The 20,209-nt window shown below is 38.5% G+C and overlaps 1 protein-coding gene across 1 annotated transcript; it reads right to left on the minus strand.

Moving 5' to 3' along the window:
• Window positions 1-14,335: 14,335 nt before the first annotated feature.
• zp3f.1 (zona pellucida glycoprotein 3f, tandem duplicate 1) lies at window positions 14,336-16,008 on the minus strand. Its single transcript, XM_052134954.1, has 7 exons — window positions 15,917-16,008; window positions 15,583-15,674; window positions 15,112-15,292; window positions 14,918-15,023; window positions 14,744-14,832; window positions 14,580-14,671; window positions 14,336-14,388 (listed from the first exon to the last, which is right to left on the minus strand). The coding sequence occupies exons 1-7, from the start codon at window positions 16,006-16,008 to the stop codon at window positions 14,336-14,338; spliced, it is 705 nt and encodes a 234-aa protein (XP_051990914.1).
• Between the last annotated feature and the right edge of the window lie 4,201 nt (window positions 16,009-20,209).

Genomic DNA, 20,209 nt, shown 5'->3' on the forward strand with positions numbered 1-20,209 from the left:
ATGCAAAGTCAATGGAGACAGTTGGATTGTCCCCCGGTGGGCGTGGTCTTCAGATTATGACGCGTTGCGCTCTGTCTCTATTGAGTTGTGAAGATGAATCACTGACGTGCAAAATAAACAAGGTATAAACGTTAATTTTGTGAACGCCAAGGACTCCAGTTTCAATTAACGGCCATGTAATGCAAATGGGGTTTATTCACGCAGTGCAGCAGTGAGACAGAAGAGATGTCCTGCTCTATTTCTGTGGAGATGGTCAAATACAAGAAACACAATCTCAAAGTCTTCCTTCATGAGAAATAAGGGCTTGTGAGTTAATCAGAGAGCCTTAAAATAATGTGCGAAAGTGAAGAATTTAAGGCAGAAATATTTTACTATCGCACAATACAATATAATATAATAGCTATACTAGTTGGCTTGGTCATAGTGAGTTTGTATGGTAATTAATAGTCATATTCGTGAAACACCTAAAACAGGCAATTAATCATAATCGCAATTATTTGTTTGACAATTAATTGTCTGCCCCAATTTACATTATTAGGTTCCCACCTTGTGAATTTTGTTAATAATATGTATGAAATTTCAAACAGTGACAACAGCTTGTCTCATTAGTAAAAATTGTATTTCATGACATCAAAAAAATTAATAGAATGTGACATTTTAAAATGTTAAAAAAAGCTAAAATGTGATTAAAATCATAAAGCAAAAATCAAACAAAAAATACAATATACTATAATGTGTTAATATATATGAAGAGGCCCCCTCTCTGTTTGCTTAATATATTGTTTAGTTACATTGTGCTTACATGAGGTCAAACGTCTGGTGAGTAAAAACAAAAGTGTACTATCCAATGACGATTTTTTTTCTCCAACATGATCATAGAGGGTTGTTAACTAACATTAAATGTATCCACTGCATTTACACTACTCGACACAATTTATCATCATCAGTGTACAAGAGCAAACAGATAATATTACTGCCGAAGTTAGCATCATGATGATTAACCTAAATTAACTTTAGCGTTACTAGATTAATTGGCATAACGTTACACTGCTTATGCTTTCACTAGTTAGCTATCGTTAGCAGTCTGAGGTAACGTTATAAGATAAAAAGCTGAAACTGAAATCCCTAGTTTTTTTACCCTGCTTTTCAGAATGGTTAGCGCATGAAATTGTTAAAGCTACAGTAGTAAACATGGTGTCTTGTTAAATGAGGACCTGTGAGAGATTAGTTAGCACCACAGACTCTAGCGAGTGAAAAACGTGGGTCGGGTAGTGTCAATCCAGCAAATTTTAGCCAATCGCTGTTGGCGAGGCAGGCCTTGGCTCGGCTTGTGAACAGCAGTCAATTAAACCCTGGCTGGGGGTGAAGAGCATCATGTATATGGGGAAGAATTGTGGGCGCTGTTTCTCAATTCAATTTATTTCAAATTTGCCTACTGCAGCTATAAGAGCACAACACTGTTTACAAGAGCACAACACTAGCCTCTTTATTTTGCGCTCAAAGTGCACCAGATGGAAGTATTTAATTTTAAAATGTACAAAATTCTCTTACAACCATGGAACCCCCCTAGAGGGCCGGAGGTCCACCCCCCCATAGTCTCTCAAAATTCTGTGGGAAACACTGCAATCGCATGTGAATAAATGCAAATATACCCTAAAAACACCCATTAAAGACTACCGTAGACTACCTGCAAGGTTAGAGAATAGTTGTCCAATTTTCATGTGTGGATGGAATAAGGAATAGTTGACACAAAATTCATAATTACGTAGTTGTCTCTTCCTATAGTGTTTGGGCCAGTATTGATTGCAAAATCTACACCTGATCCTTACTCCGTGAAGTCAAGCAGCAGAAGTTAAGTGACAGTATGCAAAATACTATTGGCCCATTTTGGGGTGAACTAAATATGCAAGACTAGTCTAAAGACTAACTAAAAAGTTATATTGTTATATATTGTTTTGTAATAAGATGGAAATAAATTCATTTTGACAGGAAAATAAGTATATACTGTAATGTGTCAAAGTTCAGCATTTTCAAGATCTGTGATTAATCACGATTAACTACAAAACATTTTTGATTAATTGCAATTAAACATTTTAATCGTCCGACAGCCCCATTTAAAATGCTTATCATTATTAATTTCATGATTTTAGACGTTTTGCAGGATTTGTTATAGGCCTACATCATGATATTCAATAATATCAGCATTTAAATAAAATTATAATATTTTAATAAAACTTATTTTTAATAATTTGTAGTCATCTTGAGGCCCCCTAGTAAATTTGCTGAGTGCCCCTAGTAGGCCCCATCCCCATGGATGGGAACCACCGATTTATATTAAATTCAATATAAAATAAATTATCATCCTTTTTGCAAACACTCCAATAAGTCTTGGCCTGCTGTTTAGACTTACATGGTTAAGAAAACATAGGCCTGGTCCAGCTTAATTTTACTTCAAATTTTCCTCTGAAACCTTGCGATTCCAGAGAAAAAAAAAAGAAAAAAAAAAGGATCGATGCTGACTTAAAATTATACAAAATAGAACAATTTTACATGTAGGATTAATTGACTGATTAGCCTAAACTGTACTGCTAGCACAGGTGGGCTGGGACATGAAAAGTGATATGTAGTGTTAGAGCCATAAACAACATTAAGAAATTAGTAATATGTTTCCATATTTTAAGAGCGATTATGTTTTTTGATAAATGTATATTTGTTATGTGCTTTGTATCATGTGACTTTGACTAGTTTATGCGTGTTACGTATTCGTAACAATTTTGAAGATTAAGGAACAAGGAAGGGTTGGTGCTAGACAGTCTTCTGACCGTGAAAAAAGGTTAGAATTCATGTTTTTGGAATATGAATAGGAGTAAAGACGTTTTTGAGTTTGATTTTTCTTATAATGTAACAAGATAAAGAAAAAGTAAACATTTGTAAGACAAGTTATGGATTCATGCATCAAATCCTTTGTGCAACACCCTTGTGGAAATGACAAAGAATGGAAAATTGCTCAGATTGCATTACATGTAGCCTGTATATAATTGTCAGATGCTCAAAACATCTTACTAAAATAACAGAATTTTGTTTTTATGACATCTCATTATAATGAGAAAAGATGTAGTTTTTTTTTTTTATACATAATATCTTATTACATTTTTACATTTATGCATTTGGCAGATGCTCTTATCCTAAGTGACTTACAGTGCACTTATTACAGGGACAATCCCCCCTGAGCAACCTGGAGTTAAGTGCCTTGCTCAAGGACACAATGGTGGTGGCTGTGGGGATCGAACCAGCGACCTTCTGATTAATAGTCAGATAGCGAATAGCGACCTTCTGATTAATGTGCCCACTACACTGTCATTTTAACTTGATAATATCTTATTTCCAAAATTAACAAGATACAATACAATATAACCTAGTAAAAAAAAGTATGTGGCAGCATTGCGCCACCGTAATAAACTGTTAGAAATACATCACTTACTGAAATGATGTTCATGTACTGAACTTAGGCTTACCATAGAGATGGATGAACCAGGGGGAGTCTAGGACAACAAAATGAGACACAACCACACAGTCACAAAAGAACTGCTAATTTCCATATGGTTTTGTAACTGACAAATAACTGCCAACTACATAAATAGTATGGTAAAGAAGTTAACTCACTGCCATGCCAAGTCTGGAATGCCTAAACCTCTCCAAAGTATCACTCGAACTTGTGACAAAATTGTTATTTATTTTTTTTAAAGTGAAGAAAAGGCAATTATACGGTGTAAAATAATTGAGATTATAAAATACAATTTACCTGATAGGTCTAGAGCAAGGTGTGACTGTGGAAATGTGATGGTAATATGAGAACACAATATATATATATATAAAGCTTTACAGCGTTTCATTTAAGCTACGAAACTTGTCTGGTGATGTGACCGCCACAGGAAGTATCATTCTTGGGAGTACCTCTACGCATGGAAAGAGTGCTCTGTGAACTTACACTGTGTATTATATAATACTATATAAAACAAAGTATGTCATACATCTATGCACACAAAGACAATTATCTATATTTACCCATTAATCTGATACATCCCAGGAGATGTCTTTGCAGGGGAAGAAATGCAATATTGTTTAAAAAGATATTACATTTAAAAAGGCAATAGTGGGTCATAAATTCAAAGAAATTCTCACCCTTCTCTGAGAAAGTGGTTGCTTGAGTTCTTAGTTCTCTCTTTTAAGCTCAGACTCTTGCCTTGAATAGGACACAAAAAGCTTGAAAGGACTATATTTCAGCTCTGTAGGTCCAAACCATGCAAGTGAATGTGTGCCAACATTTTTAGCTCCAAAAAGCACATAAAGGACATATAATCCATAAGACCCCAGTGGTTAAATCCATATCTTCAGAAGCACTTACAACCAATATTTAAGTCTTTTTTTTTGTTTTGTTCTATAAATTCTCCTCGCTGTCCAGTAGGTGGTGATATGCATGAAGAATGCGAATTGCCAAAAACAAAAGAAGAATGTGCAAGTTAAAGTGGGGATAAAGTTCAGGGCATATGACTCCAGCCAGGTCTCCTAAGGCCCGGTTGCGAAGGAGGGTAGAATCACATGTGGTCAGGGGCGTAGCACCAAATTTTGGGCCCTGGGTACAAACCATCTTGCTGGGCCCCCGTACCAAATATGTATGTATAGAAAACTGACTTCTAAGGGGCCCCCCCTGCCTCGGGCCCTGGGTACTCAGTAACCTTTACCCCCCCAGTCCGACGCCCCTGCATGTGGTAACCTCCTTGTGGTCGCTATAATGTGGTTCGGTCTCGGTGGGGTGTGCGGCAAGGTGTACATGAAGCCTCCACACATGCTGTCTCTGTGGTAACACGCTCAACATGCCACATAAGACGCACAGATTGATGGTCTCGGACGCAAATGAGATTGATCCTCCACCACCCCGATTGAGGCGAGTCACTACGCCACCCCAAGGACTTTTGAAAGTGGGGATTCCAAATTGGGTAGGAAAAAAAAAAATAAAAGCAATCAGGTACAATTTTTTCATGACGCTACCTGACCAGCTTAAATACAGTAAAAATCACTTCCATATTTAATTGATACAGGACACATTTTATCTTTAAATATGGGACGATCCCATATTTAATGGGACAAGTGGCAACCTTACTAATGAGTCACAGCTTAAGAAAATGCATTTGTTAGATATCATGCATTAAATTATACATGTCGTGAATGAGTGATGCAAGTGTATTAATTTGCTTATTCAAATGGTACGACAAGTGCTTTTGCCATCATTCATTGTGTATTTGTTCAAATTTGGCTTCTTCTGCATTTTGTTTCCCACTTGAATGCCTGTCTCAGAAGTAAAAGCTTCCCAAGTTCACTAGAATGCAGAAACACCCTCCCCTTAAAACTGTTCATAATGTCTGACTGTTCTAACTGGTGCGGATCATGCCGTCGAATGGGACTTCTGTCTTACATGTTTATCTTTCAGCCATCTGAAGCACTCACGGTTTAATTTTTTTTTTTTTTTTTTTGTGCAGCCAGAGGTTTCTCAGGATGTACAACTCAAGTGATTCAAAGCATGACTAGTATAGTTTACTCGCTTGTTTCTAATACACCTGTATTGGAGTTGCACCACAGCTCCAGCCTCGTGGTAAGCAAATACTGCGATTTGCTGCACAGGTTTGTGGGCTTGTTATTGATTATTGTTTTCAGTTAAATCATCGTTCAGGTCTCAAGTCTTTGGAAAAGCTGGACAGTACTGAGATTGCATCTCAAATTTCCCAGGTAGGCAGCTCTGGTGGAAAGCAGCATGGTAGAAACTAAACTAAAGCCTATTGGCCATTTAAAATACAAATAAGACACGTCATTCAAGATGTCCCACACCCACGTCCGGTTTCAGTAGGAAATAGGTCACTACACCACATCGAACTGCACTCAATTTCTGACAGTATATAAAAGGTCATATTTTGATTCCACTTGTGTATAGGCTTGACTCTGGGTCAAGTATAATAGTACAGGAAGCAAATGTAGCTTTCAAAAGAAGCATAAGAGAAAACTTCTAATTTCAAATTCATATTATATTTGGACTGGCCAGCCTGGTATTAGGATGAAAAAGGTACATGGGCTAGATGACAAAGTATAATTTATTTCATAAACAAGTCACATTCATTGCTAAATATTGAGCCACTAGTTCAAACTATTGAGGTTTTGTAATAAATGTTTTTGAGCACCTCAAAAGCATTCAAACTACATGACTACAATAGATAAACTACCATACACACCAGAGCTAAAGTATGATTTCCCCCTCCCCGGTAAATTTCTGGGGCTTCTCACAAAAAGCACCGTCACCCAAATTCACAAAGCCATCCAATGGATTCTGTAGCGAATCAGCTCTATATTCTTCCACCATTAGGTAGCGAATCAGCTCTATGAAATATTAATAATCAATCATAACTTGTTATAATCAATTATGAATATTTGGATCAGTTAATCGGGTTAACTTGATGTAGCTACATTAACATTACAACCAAATACTCGGTTCATCCCGTGAACACTCAATATTGGTTATTAATTAATTAATTAATAGAAAGGTACATTTCCGGGCATGGGAAATGTCTTTCTTACTAAGTATTAAGAGCAAGTAGTCAAAATCTATGATTAGTGACTTTAGATATGAGCTTGAGACACAGACAACTTTACATGTGACATGAACAAGACTTTATTAACTAGACTAAACATTTAAACTACTCTAACATACATATACATACATTCATACAGTTTACCAAGGGAAAGAGGGCTGAAGCAGAATACAGGAAGGCAAGAAGTTATAGCATTGTTTGAAGTTCAGCAGATCAACAGCCTGAGCAAACCATCATATTAGTTCTGACACTCCTTTTAGAAAGGGGTTAAGGATACTTAATGTATCAAATAATGAGACTAAGTTTGATACTTGCATGTCCCATTTGAATTAAACTGTCCTGATGCAATTTGTTGAGGCTCCAGTTGATCTTTGATGATGTTGTCTTGATGAGAGAGAACCAGTGAGAGTCAGAGGATCTTGGTGAATGGGCAGTCGAGGCCGTAGCCTGGCACATGCTTGGGAGTCCTTGGGGCCTTTAGTTTGGCATCATTCAGCGAGAGAGTGAGAGAGCACAAGGCTCAGAGAACCAGAAAGGCAGGAAGCCGGAGGAGCATAACAGAGCTGAAGAGATAAGAGAGAGGATAGAGGAAGTGGGCGCAGCAATTTTATACCCTCGGAAACAGGTCCCACCTCTCATTGGCTCGACCAATAAGAAGGGTTTGAGTTCTAGGCGGAATTTGGTTTATTGCTCTTGTTGTAAAATTGCCCATTGCATGTGCAAGAAAGAAAATAGGAAACATACTGGTAATACTAATATGCTGTTGTTATCGACATATCATGTACACAGTCATTTCAATCTTCAAAATACCAAGTTATAGAGACCAAATATGCCACACATATGATTTTGGTTAACCATAGTATGCAAAGTCTGAAACATTAACCCATTAGTTTGCAAGAAAACATAGATCAAGCACATTTAAGGGAAAATGTGAGATGGCACATTAGATACATGTCAATATTTATCACATGGATATATAGAATATATATATAGGATTAACAGGGTTCATTTCTCTTCTCAGTAAGAGAATGAAGGGAGGGTCAGCACTTCTCTGAACATTCCTTTGGAGGTCGTAAAGGCCTCCATTACTCTGGGCAGGAGAATGATTCCTTTGTTCCGGCCACGCTCATTTGCATGTTTCTGGCTGGGTTTATGACGGTAAGAGATTTTGGGCTGAATGACTCAAAAGATGGCAAAACATAACGTAATATCATTCTACTGAAGATCTTATATTCGAATTTAGCTAGGCCAAATTGTAAGGTTTAATTTGATACCAAGAAAAGTATATTTGGTACACTTAATAAGGGAATATACACTGAGGCTATTAAATATGAGGCCTCAGAGTTTAAAAACACACAACTGAAACAGTTCTAACGAAGTTTGATATACCTCAGAAATACACAACATACAGGGATTACACGTATTTCATTAGCAATATGCAGTTCTGTGTTTAACTGAAAACACACACACACACACACATTTTTACGCTCAAAGTTTCCTTCCTGTCCACACGATAAGCACGCGGTGAGCATGCGATGTCACATGCGTTCTCTGTCAATAGTTCATTGTCTCTTTGTCAATACATTTATTGTGCTTGTGGAGGCTGGTTGGCTTATTTCAGTAATTAGGGGGTTTTAACAGTAAGTTCTTGTTTGTTCGTGAATCTGTTAAGGCCACTGATCCTCCGCCATACCTTACAGTCCCCTTTTTCGCCAGGTGGTGTCCCTGTTGGAGACATCATCGGATCTACAATCATCACAATGGCGGATGGCAGGTGAATCATGAGGGTTTTGTAGCAGGTGGTTGTTCCACGGTGGGTGATGTAGACAGTAGCCACATCCAGGTCTCTGCAGCAGGTGCAGAGGCAGCAGGTGCCTTGACAGTGTGTCACCTGTCATTATGAAGTCAGTTCGTTTGAGGCAGGTGCTTGTTTGTGGCTGCAGGGAGTGGTTATGGGCATTGTGTAGTGTGGAGAGAGTTTCAGACTGACCTAGTACTGGTAGCAAAAGGGCAGCAGGTGGCCGCTCAGCCTTGGTTCGGCACCCAGTCACCAGGTGTCTGAAGTCTGCAGTGTTACTCTGCTCTGGCAGCAGTGCTGACTTGAGCTTGCCTGAGTGGTGTTGGGCAAGAGTCAGAGGTTTGTTCTTCCCAGTACTCCTCAGGGGAGTTCTGTTCCAGGAGCTCTTTGCTAGTGCTAGCAGCTCTTGTAACTCAGTAACAGGCGCTTTAGCTGTCTTTGTGCAGCCTCTGTTTGGCACCTGTTTGAAAGGTGTACAGGAGGATGTTGTTGTAGACTGCTGTGGGACGCCCTGTGGTGTTTGCTGGGTGAGGCCTTGTGTTTGTTAAAGGCCTTCTGTGTCAGGTCACGCAGTTGTTGGATAGGCATTGTGTGGGGCAGGCCATAATGCCTAAATGGTGACTTACCATAGGATGGAGGTTTCGGAGGAAAAGGCTCTTGAAGCTGGTGTCCTCCTCCATCCCAGGTTTGTTAGTGAGCCCGAGCAAGCCTCGCCTGAGTCTGTGGTAGTAAACATAGGGAGTTTCATGCCGACCCTGTTTGGTGTCTAGGGCAGCGATCAGTCCGTTTTTAGACTCTGAGAATTCCCTTATGATGGCTTGTTTCAGCTGCTGGTAGTTAGACTGGATGTTTTCTGGCTGTCGAGCCAGAAAGCGCCGCAACTCTGGGCTGGACGTGATCCAGATCAGATGGAGTCTATCTTGATGGTTCACACTCATCAAAGACTGCAGGTGAAAGTCAATGTCTCGCAGGTAAGCGTGGACGCCGTGGTCTCCTGCAAGCTCTGGTGTAAATGCAGGGATATGTCTGGCCATTCGGTTGAGGTCTTTGAGTGTCGCTACACGCGTCGCTTCAAGATTCGCCTGAATCAATCCTTTTCCTTCCGCTGCTGCAGAAGCTTTAAGGAAACTGTCCGATGACGTGTTAAGCAGTGGGGTTTGTCTCCCCTTTGTAAATCTGTGCTTGGCTGGGGAGGTTTCTCTGCTGATTGCAAGTGGGGAGTGAGATGTCTCTCCTGCTGTGGTTCCTTTTGCAGCAGGTAAGAGTGTCTCAGTTCTCGCTGGACCATGTCAAGTTCATCTTTGGTGTTGTCCAGCTGCTGAGTCAGCACTTTAACTTCAGCTCTGGACACATTCAGTTGACCTTCACAGGCCATGATTCTGGCATCTTTGTCCAAGAGTTCAGAATTTGCTGTTTTTAACAGTGAATCTTTGTGAAAAAGTACCTTTTCCAGGTGCTCTCTAGCTGTCTTTTCCAACTGCTCTTGTTGTTTAGCAGCTGTCAGAGCCGCTTGAAGTCTGTGGATTACCTCCTGTGACTCCCTTCTGCCAGGGTCCTTGTGTCTGTCCTGAGCCTCCATCTCTAGCTGGTCTATGCGGTTTTAGCATGTGTCAGTCTGCTTGGGACTCAGTGATCTGGCGCTTGAGGTTGTTTACCTCCTGTTTCAAACCTGTGAGGTTGTGGGCCAGGACGATAACCTCAGTCAGATATTTGTGCTCATACCTCTGGTTTGAGTCGCCTGTCATTAGTTCTTTTCCCTCGCTTTCCAGTTGCTTTTTGTTCTGTTGCTGAAGGTCGCCAGCAGCCATGGATAAAAGGGTGTTCTCAAAACACCTAGCCAGTCCTTTTGGCCTGCCATCTGGGCAGTTAGGCTGAGCATCTGCAACATTTTGGCACACTTCTGGTGAGAGTAAGGGCAAGAGACTAATGCAAGATCAAACAGAATTTGGAGCTAAAGGCAAAGTGAGACAGCAAGGTGTATAATGTACAGCTAGGTTTTGCTAGGTGTGGTTAACAATTGAAATGTGTTCCTGATTATTACTATCTTAGCTGCAAATAGCAGGATGCTCAGATTTGTGTGGATCTGAGTGGCTTTGCTAAAAGAGCGTAAGCCTAGATTTAATAAATGACTTAAGATGTTTCTTTGGGTCAAATTATTTATCAGCACTTACTGATAGCATACAACAGGCTTGATCTTTGAACACATGAAGAGGAGAAAGAAAGAGGAAGAAAAGAGCTTTCCTATTAGATTGTGTCTATTAGTGGTGCTCAAAATTATGCCATAGAAATCGCCTAGATTACTAGTGTAGCTGGCTCATAAAATTTAAGCAACTTGTTGCAAATAAACACAAAATCGAGAAGAAAAGTATGTCTAGTTACTTTTGCAGTTTTATGGGGAAATAAAACCACACTAGACCAAGAGGGTTAAATGGGAAAATGAATAGCTGACTTCTATTATTAGTAAAAATAATAAAAAGACTTGAAGAAGTGATTAAAATAGCAGAATAACCTTGTATTGGCAATAATCAATAGCACTTATGATTAACAATTAGATTTGCTTTGGACATCATTCTATAGTTGGTCACAGCTGTTATGTGTTCAAGACCACACAATGTGTTTGTCCCTCTATAAAGTTTAGTCAACGTGCCATTGAAAGTTCCTAATAACTATAAAAATTATTCTCTATCTAAACAGTTTACATGTAATTAAGTTTTTAGATTTAATTAACAAAGTAACTGTAAATTTAGCTGAACAGCTGCTCAGTAAGGGATGCACCTGAAAGGTGCAGGTGAAGTTAGATGAGAAGAATTAAAGTTAAGGAAAGAGAAAGTGAGAATTCAGAAACCAGAAATGGGGTTAAAGGAAAATGGTTTAGATCACTTCACTCTGCATGCACACAAGCTGTAGATAAAGGCTTCATGTAAATTATGCTAGCAGCTAACTGTTGAAGCTATTAGTTAGCTTAGCCTAAGCTAAGGGGCTGCTAAGTTGGGTTAGCTTAGCCACCTAGGCTGGTTTGTTTACAAAATGGCGTCGAAGGAAACACGTGCTATCTGGAGTGAGCACTTCCTGTGACAAGTCGCTGTCATGGGAACCAATGCACTTCAGAGTTTCAGTGAGTGAAACACAGTTTTGATCACCAGGAAGCTAAGCCTTTAGATGCACAGATAAAGTTTAGATGAAGGACATCAATCTAACTATAATTTGTAAGGCCTTTATACTGTGAAAAGGGGAGCATCGCCTAAATCTACATTTATATAACACTGTACTGAGATTTCTTCATCAGAAACAGGTTAAGCAATCAATTCTGGTACAGTTTACATGCCGCTGAGCTGAGATTCCTTCATCAAAACAGACTTACACTTTAATACTGAAATTAGGTTTCTTCGCTAAAATCATATTACTCGTACACTGATACCTTTTGAAAATATGCTTAAATGTGTTAAGACTCTTTCAATTACAGTAGAGATGTCAATTCAAGCCATCACTTTATCCGCGATCCAAACAAGCCAGCAACTAGTGAAGCAAATGCCGCTTCGCATGTCATGTCCTATTCTGACCGGAATTATTCAATGCACACTTTTAGGTTGACAGTGGTTCAAGCTCATAACCTTTGTTTAATCATGCCCGACATTCTCCACCATTATGTAGCGTAATCAGCTCTATATTCTTCCACCATTAGGTAGCTTAATCAGTTCTATGAAATATTAATAATCAATCATAACTTGTTATAATCGATTATGAATATTTGGATCAGTTAATCGGGTTAACTTGATGTAGCTACATTAACATTACAACCAAATACTCGGTTCATCCCGTGAACACTCAATATTGGTTATTAATTAATTAATTAATAGAAAGGTACATTTCCGGGCATGGGAAATGTCTTTCTTACTAAGTATTAAGAGCAAGTAGTCAAAATCTATGATTAGTGACTTTAGATATGAGCTTGAGACACAGACAACTTTACATGTGACATGAACAAGACTTTATTAACTAGACTAAACATTTAAACTACTCTAACATACATATACATACATTCATACAGTTTACCAAGGGAAAGAGGGCTGAAGCAGAATACAGGAAGGCAAGAAGTTATAGCATTGTTTGAAGTTCAGCAGATCAACAGCCTGAGCAAACCATCATATTAGTTCTGACACGCCCTTTTTAGAAAGGGGTTAAGGATACTTAATGTATCAAATAATGAGACTAAGTTTGATACTTGCATGTCCCATTTGAATTAAACTGTCCTGATGCAATTTGTTGAGGCTCCAGTTGATCTTTGATGATGTTGTCTTGATGAGAGAGAACCAGTGAGAGTCAGAGGATCTTGGTGAATGGGCAGTCGAGGCCGTAGCCTGGCACATGCTTGGGAGTCCTTGGGGCCTTTAGTTTGGCATCATTCAGCGAGAGAGTGAGAGAGCACAAGGCTCAGAGAACCAGAAAGGCAGGAAGCCGGAGGAGCATAACAGAGCTGAAGAGATAAGAGAGAGGATAGAGGAAGTGGGCGCAGCAATTTTATACCCTCGAAACAGGTCCCACCTCTCATTGGCTCGACCAATAAGAAGGGTTTGAGTTCTAGGCGGAATTTGGTTTATTGCTCTTTGTTGTAAAATTGCCCATTGCATGTGCAAGAAAGAAAATAGGAAACATACTGGTAATACTAATATGCTGTTGTTATCGACATATCATGTACACAGTCATTTCAATCTTCAAAATACCAAGTTATAGAGACCAAATATGCCACACATATGATTTTGGTTAACCATAGTATGCAAAGTCTGAAACATTAACCCATTAGTTTGCAAGAAAACATAGATCAAGCACATTTAAGGGAAAATGTGAGATGGCACATTAGATACATGTCAATATTTATCACATGGATATATAGAATATATATATAGGATTAACAGGGTTCATTTCTCTTTCTCAGTAAGAGAATGAAGGGAGGGTCAGCACTTCTCTGAACATTCCTTTGGAGGTCGTAAAGGCCTCCATTACTCTGGGCAGGAGAATGATTCCTTTGTTCGCCAATGCTCATTTGCATGTTTCTGGCTGGGTTTATGACGGTAAGAGATTTTGGGCTGAATGACTCAAAAGATGGCAAAACATAACGTAATATCATTCTACTAAGATCTTATATTCGAATTTAGCTAGGCCAAATTGTAAGGTTTAATTTGATACCAAGAAAAGTATATTTGGTACACTTAATAAGGGAATATACACTGAGGCTATTAAATATGAGGCCTCAGAGTTTAAAACACACAATGAAACAGTTCTAACGAGTTTGATATACCTCAGAAATACACAACATACAGGGATTACACGTATTTCATTAGCAATATGCAGTTGTGTGTTTAACTGAAAAACACACACACACACATTTTTACGTTCAAAGTTTCCCCCTTCCTGTCCACACGATAAGCACGTGGTGAGCATGCGGATGTCACATGCGGTTCTCTGTCAATAGTTCATTGTCAATACATTTATTGTGCTTGTGGAGGCTGGTTGGCACCATTTCAGTAATTAGGGGAGTTTTTAACAGTACGTTCTTGTTTGTTCGTGAATCTGTTAAGGCCACTGATCCTCCGCCATACCTTACAATTCATATTTGCAGTCAGGCATTAATTCACATTAAAATGTGTACAAATTTGTTTAAGTGAGCACAACATTCCCTGCATGTAATAAAGAACAAGTCACTTTATAATAAAGTTTATTCATCCCATGAAACAAACGATTAGCAGGCTTAGGTAGAGTAGGATCTCCAAATCAAATCCAGTGGCTTGGAGGCACCAACCTTTAAAAATAATTCAACATGAAATGACTTGGAGAAAATAAATAGAAAGAGTAAAATGTTAAAAATAAATTACAAACCTTGATCCATAATATAATCCAGCCCTCAGTTTCCAGTAATAACCAGTGGCCCAAGCACAGAAGTCATCATTGAGGAATCTGTAGATAAAGGGTCAGTTTACACAGTTAAGATTTCAGTGCATTACTGAATTTGACAGAATACACCAACCTTTACTTGGACCCAAATACAAATGTAAAGCAAAACTGATTTCATTTTGCCTTTTATCCAAGATACTATTACCATCAGTTGTTTTGAATAAAGCAAAATGAGGAATATCTACTTAATTCACCAGCTGTTATTCCCCTTTTCTTTCTTCCTCGACAGTTAGTGTCACAGCAGCTGCAGAGAGAACTCTGGGAAGGATCATCAAGAAGCAGCCATCTGCAAAAAGAAACCGGACCATTCATTATGGTTACAAAGGGCAGGAAAATATTCAGACTCCTATGATTATACCTGGAGCTGGACTTGTCATATTGACAAGCTTTCTTGCCACCATCCAGGTCTCTTGGATCCCATGCCACAATCTTGCAATGAATGTAGACCTTAGGATGGCATAATACATTTAAAAAAAAAAAAGTCAAATTTAACAAACGCAAAACATTAAAGTTCACTGGATTTAGTTCTCACATCCTCTCCGGTGGCAAACTTGAAGGCTTGAAGATTTAGCCTGATCTCAGACAATTGGCTTCTTGGCAGAAACATTGAGCTAGACTTTTTGCTATCTATCAGACACCTAAAAAAAAAACCAATTATAAATCAGATAATTCAGAAAGATAGCCAGACTTGGAGTGGAAAAGAGCACTCCTAGCCTCTGAACATACCCTTTATTGGTGATGAGTTGGTAACTATGAGAATCTGGACCCAACTCTGGTGTTGTAGATGCCACACATTCTTCCAAGAGCAGCATTAATGGCTGATGGGACTGCTGGTCTACTGAGGCAGCAACTGGGATCATTGAGCCCAGTGAAAATGTTGTGGAAGTGGCCACACCACTAAAATCATCTACAATCAGTTGAATTACAAGGATGTTCAGAGGAATACTGCCATGCAAAGCCAAAAAGCAATAACTATAATGCTGAAACTGACAAATGGCTTCAAGGTTTGTCGATTGTCCAGCTAAATGTGGATTATAAAATTGTATCATCCATCAGGTTTGACTCACTATGCTCAAAATAAGTCTAAGAAGCCCCATTCAATTCATTACTGAATTCTAACAAAAATGTTTAGTTACTAGATTCTACCATTGCAGGGCAGAATAGTCAAGAATGCATAGGTTTAAACTGCACCCATACCTTTCATGAACGCCATATGGAAGGTCAAATCTCCCTGGCCATGTATTTGAAAGTGCAGAGGATCATACAAAGGAGGTGCCCAGTTTTCTGGCCTTAGAGCAACAACATGTCATATTAAAAACAGAGCAGATGCAAACCCTTGTGTCTTAAAAAGCCTTTCATTTTTTAATTTCTTGTCATATTTATCTATTCTATGTATTTATATTTAGTCTTACGGTTATGGGTGATCTTGGGCTTTGTTGTAAATAGTTAAAAACACAAAATGTTTAATAAATAAAGAAATCACAAAAAAAAAAAAAAAAAAAAGCCTTTCATTTGTATAAAAAGATGTCACCTTTCATAAGCACAGGAGACAGGATAATAAACCTGTGTCGTTTTCGATGAAGTGGTGGAAGTGATCTCCGTCTGAAAAACAATCTGATCCATTGTCACCTAAGAATGGAAAGAAACATGGCAAAATGTCAACTAGGCCACACATTCATATCATGAGAAAGAGCAGTAGAAATGGCAAAAATCTATATAACGATGTTTCCTTGGATATTAACAGTAATCATATCAGTTGATATTACGTGGATGGCAAGTCATACAGAGAACATGCATGCAATGTGTATAAAAAAAATTACCTAAGTGCAACCTGTTTTCATCCACACCACTGAAGAAAAATACAAGTGGCATTGTCACATGGTACAAGTTACTTTGCTTAGTGCTAATATGGGCAGACCAATCACAGTAGTTTGTGATTATTGTAAGAATTGTATTATCTTTCGAGAAGGCAGGGGAAGATGGAGTCATCACAAGTGCCAGTCCTTGAAAGTAATCAATCAAAACACCATTCAAATGTCTCCAGTAAGAAATAACATCCCAAGATTTCAATACAGCGCAATGGAGGACAGTTGGCATTCCCTTGAAGAGACATTAGTTTCTCTTGGGAAACAGACAGCATTTGCCACCCAACAGTTTACACGCACAAGAACACAGAAGTCAGTCAAATGGCAAAATAAGTTATTCAGTATAGATCTCTGAGCTCACCAGCCTCCTGATACCACAGGCCCCAAATTCAGCATTGAACACTGCCTCAGAGCCTCCGAGTTTCACAGAAACTTGGGATGGAGGACAATCACCCAGCCGAAGAAAGGACAGGTCCACTTGGGAGTTTGCTTCAGCCCATCGCACAGACACAGAATTTTTTCCACAATCCACATTGATCGCTGAAGGGAAGTGAATTTGGAAACTGAATTAAGAACTGCTAAGCACAATATTGAGCAATAGTGTACAATGTTAATACTACAAGCTTGGTGTTAAAAGGCTTCATATAGTTACAAGTCATATCCAGTTACCTGCTTCAGCCACTAAGAAAACAGCCAAATTAAAAAAAACAAATATCAAAATGGAAGGCATTCTGACAATGTATTGTCAGTTAGTTCTAGGACATACTTATGCACTTTGATTGATAGCTAAGCTTATTAAAGGATTCACCTCTGAACTGAAGTGTCCTGATGAGCTTAATGGCCATCAGCTGTTATTGGTGTGGCTCTGATCACTGTGGCATTCACTGCTCATTCAGTCATTTATTCCTCATTAAAAAAGTTTAACTCCTAAAGACATGAATTTTAATTTGCAATATATGTAGGAAATTGTGACTATTCAATCAAGTCTAATCAAGACGCCAGTCATGTCAGTCACCTTATATTTATTCTACATGGAGAGGTTCCACACATGGGGGCTGCCATGTTAGAATCACATAACCAGCCGAATACTACTGCCTTAATCTCAGTATCTGTCTTGTTATTTGACACTTTCACTCATTGATTAAAGTAATACAAAATTTCTACAATGGCATCTGAAACTGATAACTACTGATTTTAAAGGTGTCAGTGTCCAGTGTTCTCAAGTCCAATATGACACAAAGACCTGAATGCACCTTTAAAATTGCATGTAGTGCAATGCTTACCAATTTAAAATGAAAAACGTTGGGGAAAACAATGGATATATTAGATTTCACTAACAAATCGAGTGGGTTAGTTTATGCTGTTTGCATTGATCTGAATTGTCTGGGAACTTGTCCAAATTTTAAGCAATATTGAAGACCAAGTGAAAAGTTTTTTTTTTCAAACAATGAAATTGAATGCTGACTGAAGCTAACACTCTGCTTAACATCTAATTTTGTATTCCACAGAGAAAATAACTGGTGTGACACCTACAAGCAGTAGTTCTCAATCCTGGTCCTTTACAGTTTTAAAATCTCCCTTATCTGACACACCCAGTTAATGTTTTGGAGCCTTTACTGATATGATGATTTGTTGAAGCAGGTTTGTTAAGTAAGGCAGAGCGGGTGCTGTGCTGGGGTACATAAAGTGAAAAAAATATCAGAGCAGGAGCAACCAATTTCAAATAATAGTCTCAAAGATTTTTCAGTCTTCTATTGGACAAAAAGAAAAGGTGTTAAAGATGCAGTGGACTCCTTATGACTCCCTCCAATTGGGAATACTGCACCTGATAGGAGGATGATTTTACTTTACACATGGGTCTTTCATCTCTAAAGAATACAATGTATAGACCACCACTGCCATGGACCCGTCAACTACTATCTGCTCCATCACCAAACCACCATTCAGTCTACCAACAAGGAAAAAAAGCAAAAACATGACAAAATGGATTGAAATGTAACTCAAAAATATGCTAAATAATATATGATTATAATAATGGGATTGTGGGAACAAACCTATGCTTCCAGTAAAAGGCTGGCACATTGGGGTAACATCATGGTACATTTTCAGTAATTATCAGAGGTCCTAAAATGGAGTTTAGAACCATCCCTTGATGTGTGGTGGTTCAAAAACTTTGCATGTGAATTTAAACCCATGTTAAAAAATTGCAATGATTAACATTATTACTATTACTGTAGTGGACAATATATGTCTCGATTTACAGTGCTCCTCTTTGCATGGCGTACAAGTGGAATCACAACATTGACAAAGAGTATTCTGGGATGCGTCATCTATAAGCTCCCACCTGTTAATAAGTTGGATGTTTTCCCATAAACACATGTCAACATAGATTAGTGTGCTATAGAAATTTAATTGAAGCACAGATTTTTGAAATAAAATAAACGTACTCTCCTGTGTCTTTATTATAATTGCAGGCCTTCCTCAATTCATTAAAATCGTAAGGGGCCCAAATCCCATAATTTGCAATGGATGTACACCTGAAAAGATGGCAAAGATAGATCAACGTAAGGGTGTCTGGATAGAGCTCCAGTGTTGTGAAGGCTACACATTCTTCTAGGAGCAGCACCAATGGCTGATGGGCTTGCTGTTCCAGCCCAAATAGGAACAAAATAACCCAGTGGAAAGACATTGGACTCTGCAGGGCCACTGAAATCAGTTATTGTTAGAATGATAATCAAAGAGTAGACTTCAACCACTCACATTGTGGCTACTTACAATTGAGAATTGCCATGTGAAAGGCCAGTTCTCCCTGACTTTGTATTACATCATTAGAATAGCTCTGGAACGGAGGCTGGAGATGATCTGTAAGTCTGGGTGTGACCTGTCAAACACATCTAACAGGATAGGTGAACGAGGGAGGGTAGGGCTTTGGCGTTGGCCTGTAGGTTAGCTTGTTCTCGTATACCAAGTTTTTCCATTCTGCCTGATTTAGAGGGAGAAAAAAGAAACACATATTCTTCTCCACATATTCAAGATTCAGCAATTACTACAATTGCAACTGCTCCATCATCTGTGACATTTAACAGCGAAGGAAAATGGAACAGAACGTTCCTCAAACACAACATCGATATCTATAGATAATACAAAAAAAGAGAGTGAAAATGTACTTTATTTGCTCAGAACTAAAGAATCTTAAAATAAATATATTAGTTAACTAGTAAGGAATTTATAATACATAATTGTTTTGTTCTCAAGTTAGAACAATAAAACACAACTCTTTACCATCTTCAGGTATCCCAAGTGCTGTGGCAACTTTAAAAAGTAAAAAAAAACATTGCCATAGGTAATTCATGATCAGATAACTACTAGGGCAGACCTTGGTGAAAGGCTCTAGTATGTGCAGCGGTGTCATGTTACTTCCCTTCAGGGGTATTTATACTATGATTATTGGAAAGTAAAAGCTTCACACTGCAACCCCCCAACGTTCAAGCCAAATCTACGCCCTTGCTTAACCTAAACAGTGATTCAACAATTGGCACCTGGCAGAGGAAAAGGAGGGGAAAATGCATTATTTGCTACTAATTTGAATGTATGCTCACAGCTACAGTAGCGGAAGTTGCTGTAGAAGTTAGCTGGAAGGCACAAATCACTATAAATAAATATTTTTTTAACAACTCCACAGATTTTGTATTAGCAAACTATAGTTCTTTTGTCAAGTCGTTTAGGACATCCACTTTGTGCAAGACACAAGTCATTTTTTCCAACAATTGTTTACAGACAGATGGTTTCACTTTTAATTGACTACAGGGGCGAAAATGTCAACAAAATGTTGGGGGGGACAACAAACATAACAATTCTCAAGAGCAATTTTTGAAGGGGACACCAAGTTTTTTTTTGTTGTTGCCCCATTTGCATTTGTTTTATTTTATTTGTTAAACAATTATTTTAAGAATATATCA

The sequence above is a fragment of the Xyrauchen texanus genome, chromosome 9 (assembly GCF_025860055.1).
Source record: "Xyrauchen texanus isolate HMW12.3.18 chromosome 9, RBS_HiC_50CHRs, whole genome shotgun sequence".
Taxonomy (NCBI): domain Eukaryota; kingdom Metazoa; phylum Chordata; class Actinopteri; order Cypriniformes; family Catostomidae; genus Xyrauchen; species Xyrauchen texanus.